Below are 13632 nucleotides of genomic sequence, written 5' to 3' on the forward strand. Positions count from 1 at the left end.
ACATTCTCCCCCAGTCAAGATCTGGGTTAAATCCAGTTCGGGCTGGACTGTTCCCATGAGGCACAGGGTCAAGACTGATTTGCATATGGCCATGTCTAAACTGGGGTGGTGTAGTGGGCAAAAGAACGATGGATTTAACCCAGATCTCTTGACTGGGGGAGAATGTATGCATTGTCAGCATTCCGTCCATCATTTGTTTGTTGTAACGACACTAGTGCCAATGGCCCGCCCAGTGGAATCGCTGGTGTCACAACAAAATTATTAACTTTGCCATTCCACTACTGTACTGTATAGCCTGGGCCATAGACCGAGTAGGAGCTGGAGCTGGCTCTGGGATGGTTTTGGTGGGCCCAACCTGTGCCTAGGGCACACCCGCCGGCGGTATTCCCCGTGGAGAACCGGTCGGCTCCACAGGGCCCGAAGGCATGCCAGAGGGAATAAGCAAGGATCCACAGAGTATGAGCATGGCCTCGCTGACTCTTCGATCTGTTTTGGAGCAGCAGGTGGGCCAGGAAACAAGGACAAGCTGTGGGATAGACTCCGAAGTCAATTGACTTTGGAAGAAAGTGTAAGATGTATGGTGCAGCTCCCACTCCTTCTGAGGAGAGTGTGAGTGCTTTTACTTTGACTTACCAGACAACTTTGATCGAGACAAAGCCTGACCTCAGGAACGACTCCTATGACTTTTGAATCTGGAATGGGACCTAACTTTCGACTTGGGCTGGGCTCATGGCAGAGTCGTCATGTGCTTGGCGATGTATAGTTCCACCTCTCGATCTTGAATGGCCATCGAGATTATCGACGAGCAATCCATTGCAAGCCTTACAGTCGTGACCCAACCACAGGCAAACCTGATGGGATCCGTCGCGTGTGGAGCCACATGGCACCACCTACAAGCACACAGAGGTACTGTTGAAAAGTTTCCAGATCCAGTTTGACGCCAGGAGAATATTCAAAAGGTGCAGAATCTGTGGTTAGTAGTCTATCAGAATAGCACATGCATCATTTGCAAGACACTACATATGTGAAACATTTACCAGTCATATGTGACATATCAAAGTAGAAAAAAGCACAAAATATAGGGTAACCTGCTCTAAGATTGTGATGGCACGTAATGGATTTTTACACAAGTGAACACACTTAAAATAAAAGTTGAAAAGCACAAAAGTGGTACAAGGTTAAACCGTTAGAGTATAGAAAATGAGGCAAGAATAGCCACAGTAAAAGATACAACTGTCTTTCATATACAGTGCATTTAATGATCACCTAATCTTAATGTTACTCTAGATTTTTTTTTTAACCTACCTGAGTTGGTCTTCAGCTTGTTGTGCATTTTTTTTCTTCCTCGGAGGCTTCTTCTTTTTGGGCTTGCTGGCATTTTGATTGTTCTGTTTACTGTTCACACCAAAGTGTCCAGCAGATATGTCACTCTGCAACAGGTTTACCAACAAAGGACTCGTAAGAGTTACATCCTTATTACCAGGGAAGCCAGGATTCTGTCCACAGTTCATCGGATTCCCATTGGGTGCGCCACCGAAAGAAGTGTTGAAAGGTAGCCCATGTCCTGGAAAGTGATTCCCCTGAGTGTTGCCACCTTGCATCACCTGCATGTGGGCTTGTCCCATGTTGCTTTGCTGCAAGGACATTTCTGGCATTATTTGGGCAAGATTCATATCACTGTTCATATTTGTAGCAGGATCCCCATGTTGCTGATTTAAGTGCTGACCTGGCCCCACACTCCTCAGACCCTGCCCCTGAATACCCATTCCCTGAGGATTGCCATTCACTGAGCCCTGCTGAGACATCATCTGTGCAGCAAATTGCACTATATTTCCCTGCATATTTGGAGTTTGACCCCTCATAAGCTGAGCTGAGCCAGTCATGACCCCAGGCTGGCTTTGTGAGGCAAACTGTTTGTTTGCTTGCATTTGATTAGCCATTATCTGTTCCATCATAGAATTCTGCTGCATTAAGACCTGACCTTGAGGGCCCATCATCGGATTATGAGGTGGCATCATCTGCTGACCTGGCTGTGGAATCATCTGTTTGGTTGGCGCCACCTTTTGCTGAGCAAGGCCAAGATTCTGATTTTGAGATGAAACCATCAATTGGCTTTGGGGCATAAGCTGGGTTCGAGGGATTATCATCTGGTTTTGAGTGTTCAAACCTCCTTGAGTTTGAATGTTGACCAAATGTCCTTGAGAGGATATGATTTGTTGGTGCATAGCAATTTGTTGTGATTGTGGTGCTTGTTGAGGCTGTCCTTGTATGTTCCCCAAGTTTACTTGTAGAACACCACCACTTCCACCACCTCCTCCTTGCTGGCTGTTCAGGTTTCCATGAAGCCCCATAATATTGGGCTGCATCATATTAGTTGTTCCTTGGGATCCTTGTGTCTGATTCTGCGGGCCAGCTGCTTGACCTTAAATAAAAAAAATGTATAAGCACAACATATAAAATATTCCAACAGTTTGAAAAAATCATGCTAATGAGAAATGTAGAATCTTTGATTTTATAAAGTCTGTACAGAAATGGTAACTGATTTAAGTTAACATTTTATAACAAGTTGCTGAAGTGAAGAATGTCCAGCTGTAGAACAAAAATCTTAAGTAAAGTATCAATCATAAAGTCCCTCAATTTGAAATGTAAGAGTGTACTAAGTCTTTATTGGGTTATAAATCAAATGCATGTGATTTTCAATAAAGGTAGAATTCTGCTGTCTTGAAGTAGTTAAGGGGGAGTGGCAGAAATTATCTATTTCTTTTGGTAGAATCAATAGCTAAGATTTACCCACATTGCTGTGTCCTGAACTCAGGGAAAAAAACACATTGTTAGTAATACCATGCAACAAATAAAGTTTTTTTTTTTTTTTTAGCAGGAGCAGCCAAAACACCAATGACCAGTTGTTCAACCAGCAGATATTTAAACAAAAATATGTTATAGGTGGGAAGGAATGTATGTTCAGGAATTCCTTAATTTGAAACCTGCCTTTGATGAGGTAGTAAAAAAAACGGGAAACGGCCTTAATAACGAAATTCGAACAACGAGTGTGCTTAACAACGAATCTTAAACAACGACCTATTCCTGAACCACGAAGTCCTTAACCACTACTGTACCTGAACCACGACCTCCTTAAAAAAATACCGTACCTGGCTTACTAAGTAACTTCGTTTGATTTCAATTAAAAAATTGTTTTTAATATTTGTATTTGAGATGTACATCTACCTATTAAAATGATGCAGTCGTTAGATTAGATTTAGTTAAAATGTACCTTTTGGTGCCAGTAGATGGCACTGTTTGCTTGTATTGCACTGATGCATACTGACCTGTGGCGATGCTACTATTTGGTGTGGTTTTCACACTTCAAATGGACACAAATTGTTGGTTGGCAAATCTTAATTACATTTTTGAATCAAGACTATAGTATTTAAAAATGAAAATATGTTCAGGGATCCGTTTAAAAAATATTATATATATATATCTGAGAACGACGATTTTATATATTTATACCGATCAGGTGGTGAGCAGCCTTCAAAGTCCTCTGCCATGCCTATAGAGCAATAAAATGCTAGATTTATGAAGCATCTTGAATCTCCATCGTCCGTCACGTCACCATGGATACTCATCCAAGACATTGTTCCAGATCAAAAATCAGCCCTGAGGTAGCATGCGAGGATGTGATTGTTCCTTTTCCTGCCTCACAGTAGTAGAACTTTGGACATTAAGCACCTCTCTAATCACTTGATGATTCGTAAGAAATGAAAGCCCAGCTGTAGTAGCCCTTCCCACCCTGCAGCTATGATCTCGCTTCCCCTCTTCCATTTTAGCGTCAATTCGTCGGTACTTTAAAAAAATATATAATTTGATGGCTAATTTAAAGATTCCGTAATAAAAATAGTTTTAAGTAGAAGTATTGTTTAATATAATTAAATTTTTTTGTTCGTGTTTCAAAAATGAATTGTATTGAACATAGTGGTAGATTGGGAATATATGTCAATAGAAAAATATTCGTGGTTAAAAACAGTGGTTTGGCTTTGGTCGTTGTTTAGCCTTCGTGGTTTAGGCACTCGTTATTTAAGTGGTAGTTGTTTAATCATACATTAAAAAAAACTCATACCCAACTGGAGTTAAACTTGATCAAGACATTTAAATGCTAGAGCTTATTTATCTTGATATGAACATTACAGTAAGATTTGGCATCAATAAGGAAATCAATAAGAATACTCCGTTCTCAAGAATTGTCTACCAAAGCTGTGTATTAGCATCCATTCCCTTTAATCTATTAATAAATTGTGTGAAGAATGTACAAGCTGATACACTCAGCATACTCCCCATTAAAACACCAGACCTATTTGTTGGTGATGCAAGTCGTCTATGCAGTTCTGCAGAAAGGCTAGCTAAACTGGTAGGAGTCATTTTTTTTCTTCATATGGGTAAAACTTACTGATAAATTACCCAACATGCACGGCACTAGTACTTGGCAAGCCAAAGTAGGCTGTAAGAAATGTTTTTCTTATTCACACTATACAATCCAGAGCACACATGCTTGCTTATTTGGGAGTCTAATTGAATAACAGTGGGTGCTGCAGAGATCAGCCTAATACTAAGTATTGTGCCAGCTCCCCCCTTTGGCTGTGTGTCCCTCGCCCCAGCTGCATGGTTGGTCCTCATTTACACTGTTATCGTTATCATAGCCTGCTTTACACCAATGTTATCGTACTTAGCCACTTCTGCTGTAACACTGTTTCCTTGCTTTAACATTGATACCCTTTCCTTTACTCCTGATTAGCCTTTAACTTTATACTTCTTTTGTATTTCTTTGCACCCTCTATTTTAACTTGCCATTTTTTCCTGTTTGTCTGTTTGACGTCTTTCTCTGCTGCTCCCCCTATCAAAGCTCGTTTTCCCTGACCTTTTTAGCCCGCTTCTTGCCTCCTAGCGCCCCCTCCCTCCTCCCAGGACCTACTTAATGGAGGCAGCAGCACGACCCCACTGAGCAGGTACTTGTGCCAGCTCCCCATTTTGCTGTGTGTCACTCACCCCAGCTGCATAGTTATTCCTCATTTAAAATGTTATTGTTTTCATAGCCTCTTTTACACTGTAACATTGTATCCTTGTCTTTAACATTGTTTCTAGCCATTTATTTATTTGAAAGTTTTATATAGTGCGAACCAGACCCTTGCGGGTATCAGAGCACTTTACAGGGTAGGTGTCAAAGTTACATAGAAACAAAGAAAATAACATAGGTTCAATGCTGGTGAATGATAGTATAAACTTCCAAACATAGCTACATGGGAATAAGGTACATAAAAAAACATTCCATGTAAATCAAGCAAAATATAGTTACAGTATCCTGGTTGGACAATAGACAATAAAAGGTTCTATGTAGAAGATACGTTTGGTAGCAATATAACAGTAGTCCATGCTCAAGTGAATTTAGCCATGAGAAGCGATTTCACTTCTTTTTTGGGATTAAGTCTAGTTTATAGGGGTAGAGCATTCCATATTCTGGGCCCCATCCCTGAAAAGGTTCAGGTATATGTTTTCTTCTTGTTGAATCTTTGCGGTTTTAGTAGAAGGTTTTTAGCACTTCTTGAAGATCTGACCCCACACGAGGGCGCCAGTTTCTGTACCAGATAGCTAGGAGCATTGTGGTGAATGGCTTTATGCGTCATACATTCTATTTTCAGATGTATTCTAGCTTCAAAAGGTAGCCAATTAAGGGATTTTAGGTCAGAGGATATGTGGGAGCTTCTTTTGGAACCAGTTAGATAAGTCTTGCTGCAGCGTTGATTGAGGCTCTTAAGAGGGGCCGTTGCAGCTCTGGGCAGGCCGCAAAGCGACACAATCCCGTAGTCAATTTTTAGGATGACTAGCGCTTGTACTGCAAGTTTGAAATCCTTTTCCAGAAGGAAAGGTTTCAGTTTTCTCAGAGTATGTATCTGAAAGTTTGCTCCTTTTGTTGCGTTGCTAAAGTGTTTTTGCATATTGAGGTTTCTGTCCAGTGTAATTCCAAACGATTTCGCTGAGTCAACGATGAGAGGTTGGGAGTTGAGTGCAGTAAGGCGTTTGATCCATTCTTGCATTCTGGGTACTTGAGCGGGAGGAGCGATTAGGAGGAATTCGGTTTTGAGGGCATTCAGTTTCAGATGGTTTTCTGCCAGCCAGGTCTGAGTTTTTCCGAGAGTTGAGTTGAGTGCTTTGATATCTTTTAACCCCTTCGGTGCTCATGACGGAACGGTTCCGTCATGAGCCACGGTTGAGCTGTGCTCATGACGGAACCGTTCCGTCATGACCACGCCCGCGCAAGATTCCGTCAGCACAGCGGCGGAATTTGCGCAGCATGGAAGGGGTTAAGGTATGGATCTTAAGGTATAATTGTGTGTCGTCAGCGTACATGTGATATTGCACATTGGAGGAGTTAAGAATTTCAGTAAGTGGTTCCATAAATAAACTGAACAGAGTCGGAGATAATGAGGATCCCTGAGGGACTCCTAACGTGACCGGGACGGGTTTGGACAAGGAGTGGTTGACCTTAAGTCATTGCGATCTGGTTTGGAGGAACGAAGAGAACCAATTTAGCACTGATCCAGATAATCCCATTCTGCGTTTCAGAAGGTCTATCACGTTATCGTGTTTGACAGTATCAAAGGCCGAGGAAAGGTCTAGTAGGATGAGTAAGCAGGCTCCGTTCTGATCTAGGATTTGTAGAGCATCATCAATTATGAGTCATGGCCGTTTCAGTGTTGTAACCCGCACGGAAACCTGATTGGTATTTGTTGAGTAGGTTAAAATGTTCAATATGTCTTACCAGCTGGAGGGGTACACATTTTTGTAAGAGTTTGGCCAAGGTGGGGATATTGGATATAGGGCAGTAATTGTTTAAGTCCACAGGGTCTGCCGTAGGTTTCTTTAGAATGGGGGATACCTGCCGGCTTTTAGGGTGTCAGGGATGCAACCTTGGCGTAAAGAGTTATTTATGATCTTGGTCCATAGCGGCAACAGCAACGGGGTGAAGTCTTTTACGAAGTTTGCAGGGAGCAGGTCGGTTAAGTGATTGGCCGGGGTCAGGACAGTAAGCATTTTGAGAATAGATTCTTCATTGTAAGTAATGAAAGAAGACCAGGATGCATTATGTTTTAAATTGAACTTTGATGAGTTTCGCTGTGGTGCATTTAGAAGGGAGGGTGGGGGGTTCGTATGAGAGACAGTGTGTGTTATTAGGTCGTTGAGAAGGTCCTTCTTTATGGTATCTGTCTTCTGAGTGAGGAAGGTAGCAAATTCTTCACAGTTCGGTCGTGCGCCACATTTATCTTAGGGGCGGTGAGGTGCATCCTTCGATTGAGTTTTGATTAGCTCGATAAGTTTTCTGGGACAATTTTTTGCCTGGTCTAATTGGTGTGTGAAGAAGTCTGCTTTAGTGTGTTTGATCTTTCTGTAATATGCGTTTCTCTTCTTTCTTAGTATCTTGAAATGATTGGCGGATGGAGCTGATCTTCATCTGCGTTCAGTTATTCTTAGGGCTTGTCTGTCACTCTTTAATCTTCCATTGTACCAAGGCTTAGAATCTTTTGTGGAGACTCTCTTCATTTGAAGGGGAGCTACCTCATTTAGTATCGTGCTCATGGAATTGAAATAGTAGTTGGTGAGATCATGAATGTCTGATATCCCTTCAGGAGGAAGAAGTAGGTTGTAGCTGTGAATTGTGCTTATGTTAGGGTAAATGTTTTTCAGATCCCTCTTCCATACTTTAGGTCTTGTGGGTTGAACCGAATTGCATTTCACAGTTTCATTGATAAAGAAGGTGTTGATGTGATGATCTGACCAATCTCATGGATGGATCGTATCTAGCTGGATGGAATCAACTTTAGAGATTACTAAATCAAGGATTGATCTTTTATCATGTGTAGAGCTGTTGCAAATTTGGGTGAGGTCAAGGTCAGCGAGGAGGTTTTTGAGACTGTTGACCACTGCATCATTGGTGTCATTCCAGTGGAGATTGAAGTCTCCGAGAAATATTTGGGTAATTTGATGTCGGGCATTAGTAGCAACTATGTCCATGAAGTGTTCGGTAAAAGTGAGGTTATCCCCCGGTGGGTGATAAAGGGTGTGTAGACAGCATATTGGTTTGCCATAGCTATTGATGTCAAGGCAGATTTATTCACAAGATGGGAATACAGGGGATAGGGATTTGTTTACTGAGATATTATTTCGGTGAATGCAAGCGATACCACCCCCTGTCTTATCAGTTCTATCCAGTCTGATGATGTCATAGTTCGGGGGTACTAGTATGTCAATGCTGGGTGTAGAGGATTCCTTTAACCAAGTTTCGGTTAAAATGAGCAAATCAGGTTCTAGTGTGAGAATGAGGTCAGCTATGTCGGCCGTGTGTCTTGAGGCCGAGCTGCAATTTAGTAGTATACACTTAAGGCGGGTGTAATGAGGGATGTAATGGGTTCCGGAATGAGGGGAACTTGCCTAAGGTTATTTTCGACGATGCCTCTAGTGTTGTGTTTAGTGGATCTGTGAGTGTTGGGAGGAATGGTTGGGATTAGAGCAAGTTTGGGCGGGCTATCTGGAGGCAAAGTATTGTGATTTCGGTGTGGGGGCTCATATGAATGGAGTAGAGCTAGCAAATCATTCTCCGATAGTGGATTAGTTCTACGGATTGGGCGGGTTGATTTATTATGAAAAGGAACTGATTTCCATCTGGGGGTCGAACATTTCGGCGTGAGTACTGAGTCGGTCAAGTGAAAGTTTGATTTAGTCTGTCGTGCATATCTAGTGTTCCAGGGTTTGCTCAGAAGAGCCTCTGATAGGCCTTGAAGTTCTTCTTTGATTTGCGTACCGAGAGTATGATCTCGTCCAATTTGGGATCTAGTGAGGGTGGAAGCGAGATTGGTGGATGTATTATGGGTGTGGGAGGAGTGCTTATGTCCTGTGGATGGTAAGAGGGAGGCACATCTTCTAGGGTGTTGTTGTTATGTGGCGTCCTATCTGGTTCCCGCTCCATATCAAGGAGGGGAGGACATGAATGTGGAGAGGGTGTAGTAGGCGTAGAGGTGTGTGGTGGGGTTGTGATCATGGGAATGATGGGTTCGCAGGGGGTAATGGTGACGATGGGGGAAAGGGGAGTAGCTGCAGAAGGCGTGGCGGTGTGTTGTGAGGCTGTGGTCGTGGGAGTGCTGATTTTGCAAGGGTTAGTGATGACAATAGGGGGAGATATGTTCATTCTATGGGAGGATGCTGATTCTGTTAAGGGTGTGAGTGCTGGTACCGCAGTAAGGGGGAAGTGTCTTATGGGGGAATCTGGTGGGCAGGGGAGCTTAATTGTAGCTAATGGTCGTGATACTGATGTGGTGGTGTGTAAGTCTGTGATGGGTGTAGATACTGGTGCAGATGGAAGGGGGAGTGTCTCATGGGTGAGTCGAGAAGGGATGGGGGAGTGGTATGGAGTTCGGGTGTACATATTAGTCGGGATGGTAGTGGAACGTGGCTAGAGGTAGCATTTGGAGGTGGGCTAGATTGTGTGCTGGTGGTGTGCGTTGATTGGGGAGGGGTTTGGGGTTTTATAACTTGCTCTTTGATAATGGAGAAGATCTTATCCAACAGGTTTAAGCTGCGGTCTGTTGATTGCATGAGAATGGTACCATTATTATAGATGTTGATGGTTGCAGCCGCTTTGAATTTTGGGAGGGGGAGATAGAAATAATAAAACCATGCATGGTTTTCCTAGTGGAGGAGATCGAAAATATAGCTAGGAACGCTTTCCTCCACTGTGCTCTATGTTTAGTGAAGAAGATGATATCCGTGGTTATATGCCCTTTGATTGTTGAGAAGTAGGGATCAGAGATGGGTGTTTCAGGGTGTCGTTTTTTCAAATTGTTTTTAAAGTGCTTGGATGCTTTTTTTGAAAGATTGGGGGGTAGTTGATGGTGTAAGTATGTGTGCCTGTGAGTTCCATGATGAGGGTCTGTTAGTATGGGATAGGATGTTGTAGGGCGATATGTGTGTATGTGACCTGAGAAGGGGCCGATGCTGTGAGGAAGTGATGAGCTTGGGAATGCAGGGGGGACGCGAAGGAGGGTGATGTAGCAACTAAAGGGTGGCTAGGGTTTGGACAGAGGGAAAGAAGGCAGAAGGAGGGGTAGGGGATGTTTCCAGTAATGTGGTATGAACACCATGTCATGCAAATAAAGGGTTGGGGTGAGGCAGGAGCAGTAACAAAAGGTACATCACATAAAGAAAAATAAGTATAAAATTAAAATTGAGGTTCTGCCCTGTTAGGTAGATAGTGCGATCACTGGGCGTAAACCAGAAGTGAACAGGCGCTAGACCACTGTGAGGGAGTCAGTCCAAGATGGCCGCCTCATTGGGAGTGTACATCAGAGTCCTGTATCTCTTTCAATTAACTAGGCTAAGTGAGCCAAGGGTAGACTTATTACACTTGAAGCAAAAGCTGCCTGAAGATATACAAAGTGGTGCTAAATGGAGTGCACTTCGCTCACAAGAGCATATATACGCAACACAAATCCAATGTAAAACAAATCCTGTGGAAAGCCTCTAAACCATCAGTAGTGCGTGGGGGGGCGGGCTTGGTATAGCGCTCCGGTCAAGCTCCGCCACGGCGATGAAGATCAGTTGCCAGTCAGCCCCACCGGAATCAGTGAGACAGAGGTGAGCTTCAGGGTGGGCACCGCTCACGATTATCTTCTTTTTAATCGATGTGTTTACTCTGTTGTATGTTCCTGTGTTCGGTTCCACTGGTCCAACTGCCGCTAACAGGGATATTCAGTCAAAACTGATCCCAAGCGCTCGGAGCTCCTCTGGTGGGCTCCTATCAGTCGGCCATCTTGTTTTCATGTTCCATTGAACTTTGTCTCTTCTCCTGATTAGCCTTTAACTTTGTACTTCTTTTGTATTTCTTTGCACCCTCTGTTTTAATTTACTGTTTTCTCCTGTTTGGCATTTTTCGATTTGTCTGCTTACTCCGCCACTCCACCCATCGCTGATAATTTTTTGTGCCATTTTTTGCCCATGTCCCACTTTCCAGAACCACTCCCTCCTCCCAGGACCTACTTGATGAAGACCGCAGCATAGCAGATGCGCGCAGAGAGGGCGAACTGCCAGAGCAGCAGGGACAAACTGCCAGCTCACCTAAGGCAAGTCCGCTTGCACCCGTCCACACCTGGAACACGCCCAGTGCCAGGAACCCTGGTTCTGCTGCCACCCGAAGCTACACCGCCTCAAAGTTCCATGCCCTGGTCCCTGGAATAACAACTGCTGCTACACCTCGCCGCGATCCTAGGAAGGATCTTTCGCCTGCCAGCACTGCGTCTTCATCTGCATCACCAGAGCACCCGCTGCAACCACTACCACCCTGACCATTACCACCCCAGAACATCTCCGCTTTCTCCTGCTGAAATCATAATCTCTCTGCAAACACCACCGAGTTCTGGGACACCATCTCCTCCCTCACCCCCGACGTCATCTTCCTTAGCGAGACCTGGCTCAACACTACATCAGCGCCCGACCTTGCCGCAGCAACGCTCGCCAGCTACAAGATAACAAACCAAGACAGTGTCAACAAATGTGGAGGTGGAATCACCATCATTCACAAGGAAGCCATACACTGCACCACCACCACAGACGACATCCACTCAATAATGGAGCATTTCAATTTCACACCGATGGCAAAACCATCAGAGGCATGCTCGACCACTGACCCCCAGGACCTCGACCCAGCTTCTGCGGCCCCATCCTCGATTTCATCGCAGTGCTCGCCATTGACTCCAAGCACTACATCTTCCTTGGAGTCTTCAATTTCCACCTAGACATCCCGGACGACGCGGACACCAACACCGCCAACCTCCTCAAAAGCATGAACACTCCCAGCCTCACTAAACTAGTTACCAACCTCACCCACATCGTAGGACATACGTTCGATCCCATTTTCACGGCCAGCAACAGAGTCAAGTACAGCCACGCACCAAACTCACTTGGACAGATCATGCCATTGTCCACTTCACCATCATAGGTCCCCTCAGCAGCACCACAAAACCACCAAGAACCTCTCACAGAAGCTAGAACAAAGTATCAGAGAGACATGGCCCAACGTTCTCAACTCAATACTACCCGAACACTTCAACCAACCTAGAGCAGGCTGTCAAGAATTTCTCCTCCTGGATCACTGACTGCACCGGCATCAAGCTCACTAAACCTAGGAGAGCATCCAAACAGGCAAACTGGTATACAACGGAACTAAGAACTAGAAAACGTGACTGCACATGACTTGAAAGAAGACGGTGTACCAGCAAGGACTCCACAGACCGAACATAGTACTAAGCCTCACTCAACTAATACCACCAACTCCTGAAAAGGATGAAAAGGAGCAACCTTGCCAGCAGCATCAAGGCCAATGTCAACTGCAGCAAAGAGATATTACACATTGTTTGAGAGTTCTCCAACTCCTCAGCCTCTGCAACCATTATCACCCTCTCCCAGGAACTCTGAGACTCCCTGGTGGACGTCTTTCACCACAAGGTCTCCGACATCTACAAATACTTCAATCCCCAACCTACCACCACCGATATCCTCAGCCTCATTGCTCCCACAGAGGCAAAACTCAACCACCTGCTAACCACCTGAAACCAACTCGCTACTCAAAACACCACCACCATCGTGAACAATGTTTGTTCAGGAGCACTGACAGACCCCAGCCCCAACATTGGGAGAAGGACCGTCAGCAATAAACTCACCACCATCTTCAACGCATTCATTGACACAGCCACCTTCCCCGATGAATGGAAACACGGGGAAGTCAAACCTCTCCTCAAGAAGAGGGGAGAGGAGTTGGCCTAACGGCTAGGACGGTCGACCTCGAACCTGGGGAACCGGGTTCTAGTCTCGGCAATGACGCTGAACATCCTGTAATTCTGGGCAAATCTCCCCGTGCCTAACAAAAAAAAATTTATGTGTCCTCATGTAACGCAATTGGTGCTACATAAAGCGCTCTGATACCCGATACCTTCGAGTCAAGTTCGCGCTAAAAAAACATAAATATCAAAATTCAAGAAAACGTCTGCAGACTCCGGTGAACTCAAGAACTTCCGTCCCATCTGGCTGCTTCCTTTTCCGCCAAGGTCCTTAAAAAAGCCATCAACTGCCAAGAACACCTGGAGAACAACAACCTTCTGGACATCCAGTCTGTATTCGGCACCACCACAGCACTGAAACCCCCTCATCGCCGCCACTGATGACATCAGAGCCCTCCTGACCGAGGATTAACAGCAGCCCTGATCCTCTTCGGCCTCTCTACAGTATTCTACCCACCACACCCTTTTCTACACAGGAATCAACTTGCACCTCCTGAAGCGACTACAGACCTTACAGAATTCTGCAGCTAGACTCATCCTCAACCTCCCCAAGCAGACCAACATCACCCCCACTTCTGTAAACACCACTGGATTCCAATTCAGAAGAGATGCCACTTCAAGATAAACATCCACACATACAGAGCCCTGCACAACAAAGGACTAGCATGCATCAATCATTGCCTGAACTTCCACCAACCCATCAGACAACTTTGCTTCACCTCTCTCTACTTTGCTCACACCACCCCCCACATTCGTC

General features: G+C 44.7%; 1 protein-coding gene across 2 annotated transcripts in view; it reads right to left on the minus strand.

Moving 5' to 3' along the window:
- The window catches only part of NCOA6 (nuclear receptor coactivator 6), a 389704-nt gene that overhangs the window by 172980 nt on the left and 203092 nt on the right, over nt 1-13632 (minus strand). For both annotated transcript variants that reach the window (XM_085619104.1, XM_085619103.1), the window contains exon 9: nt 1306-2422. In XM_085619104.1, the coding sequence (XP_085475230.1) occupies nt 1306-2422 (1117 nt within the window). The remainder of the gene's footprint in view (nt 1-1305; nt 2423-13632) is intronic.

Source organism: Triturus cristatus, chromosome 7 (assembly GCF_964204655.1).
Source record: "Triturus cristatus chromosome 7, aTriCri1.1, whole genome shotgun sequence".
Taxonomy (NCBI): Eukaryota; Metazoa; Chordata; class Amphibia; order Caudata; family Salamandridae; genus Triturus; species Triturus cristatus.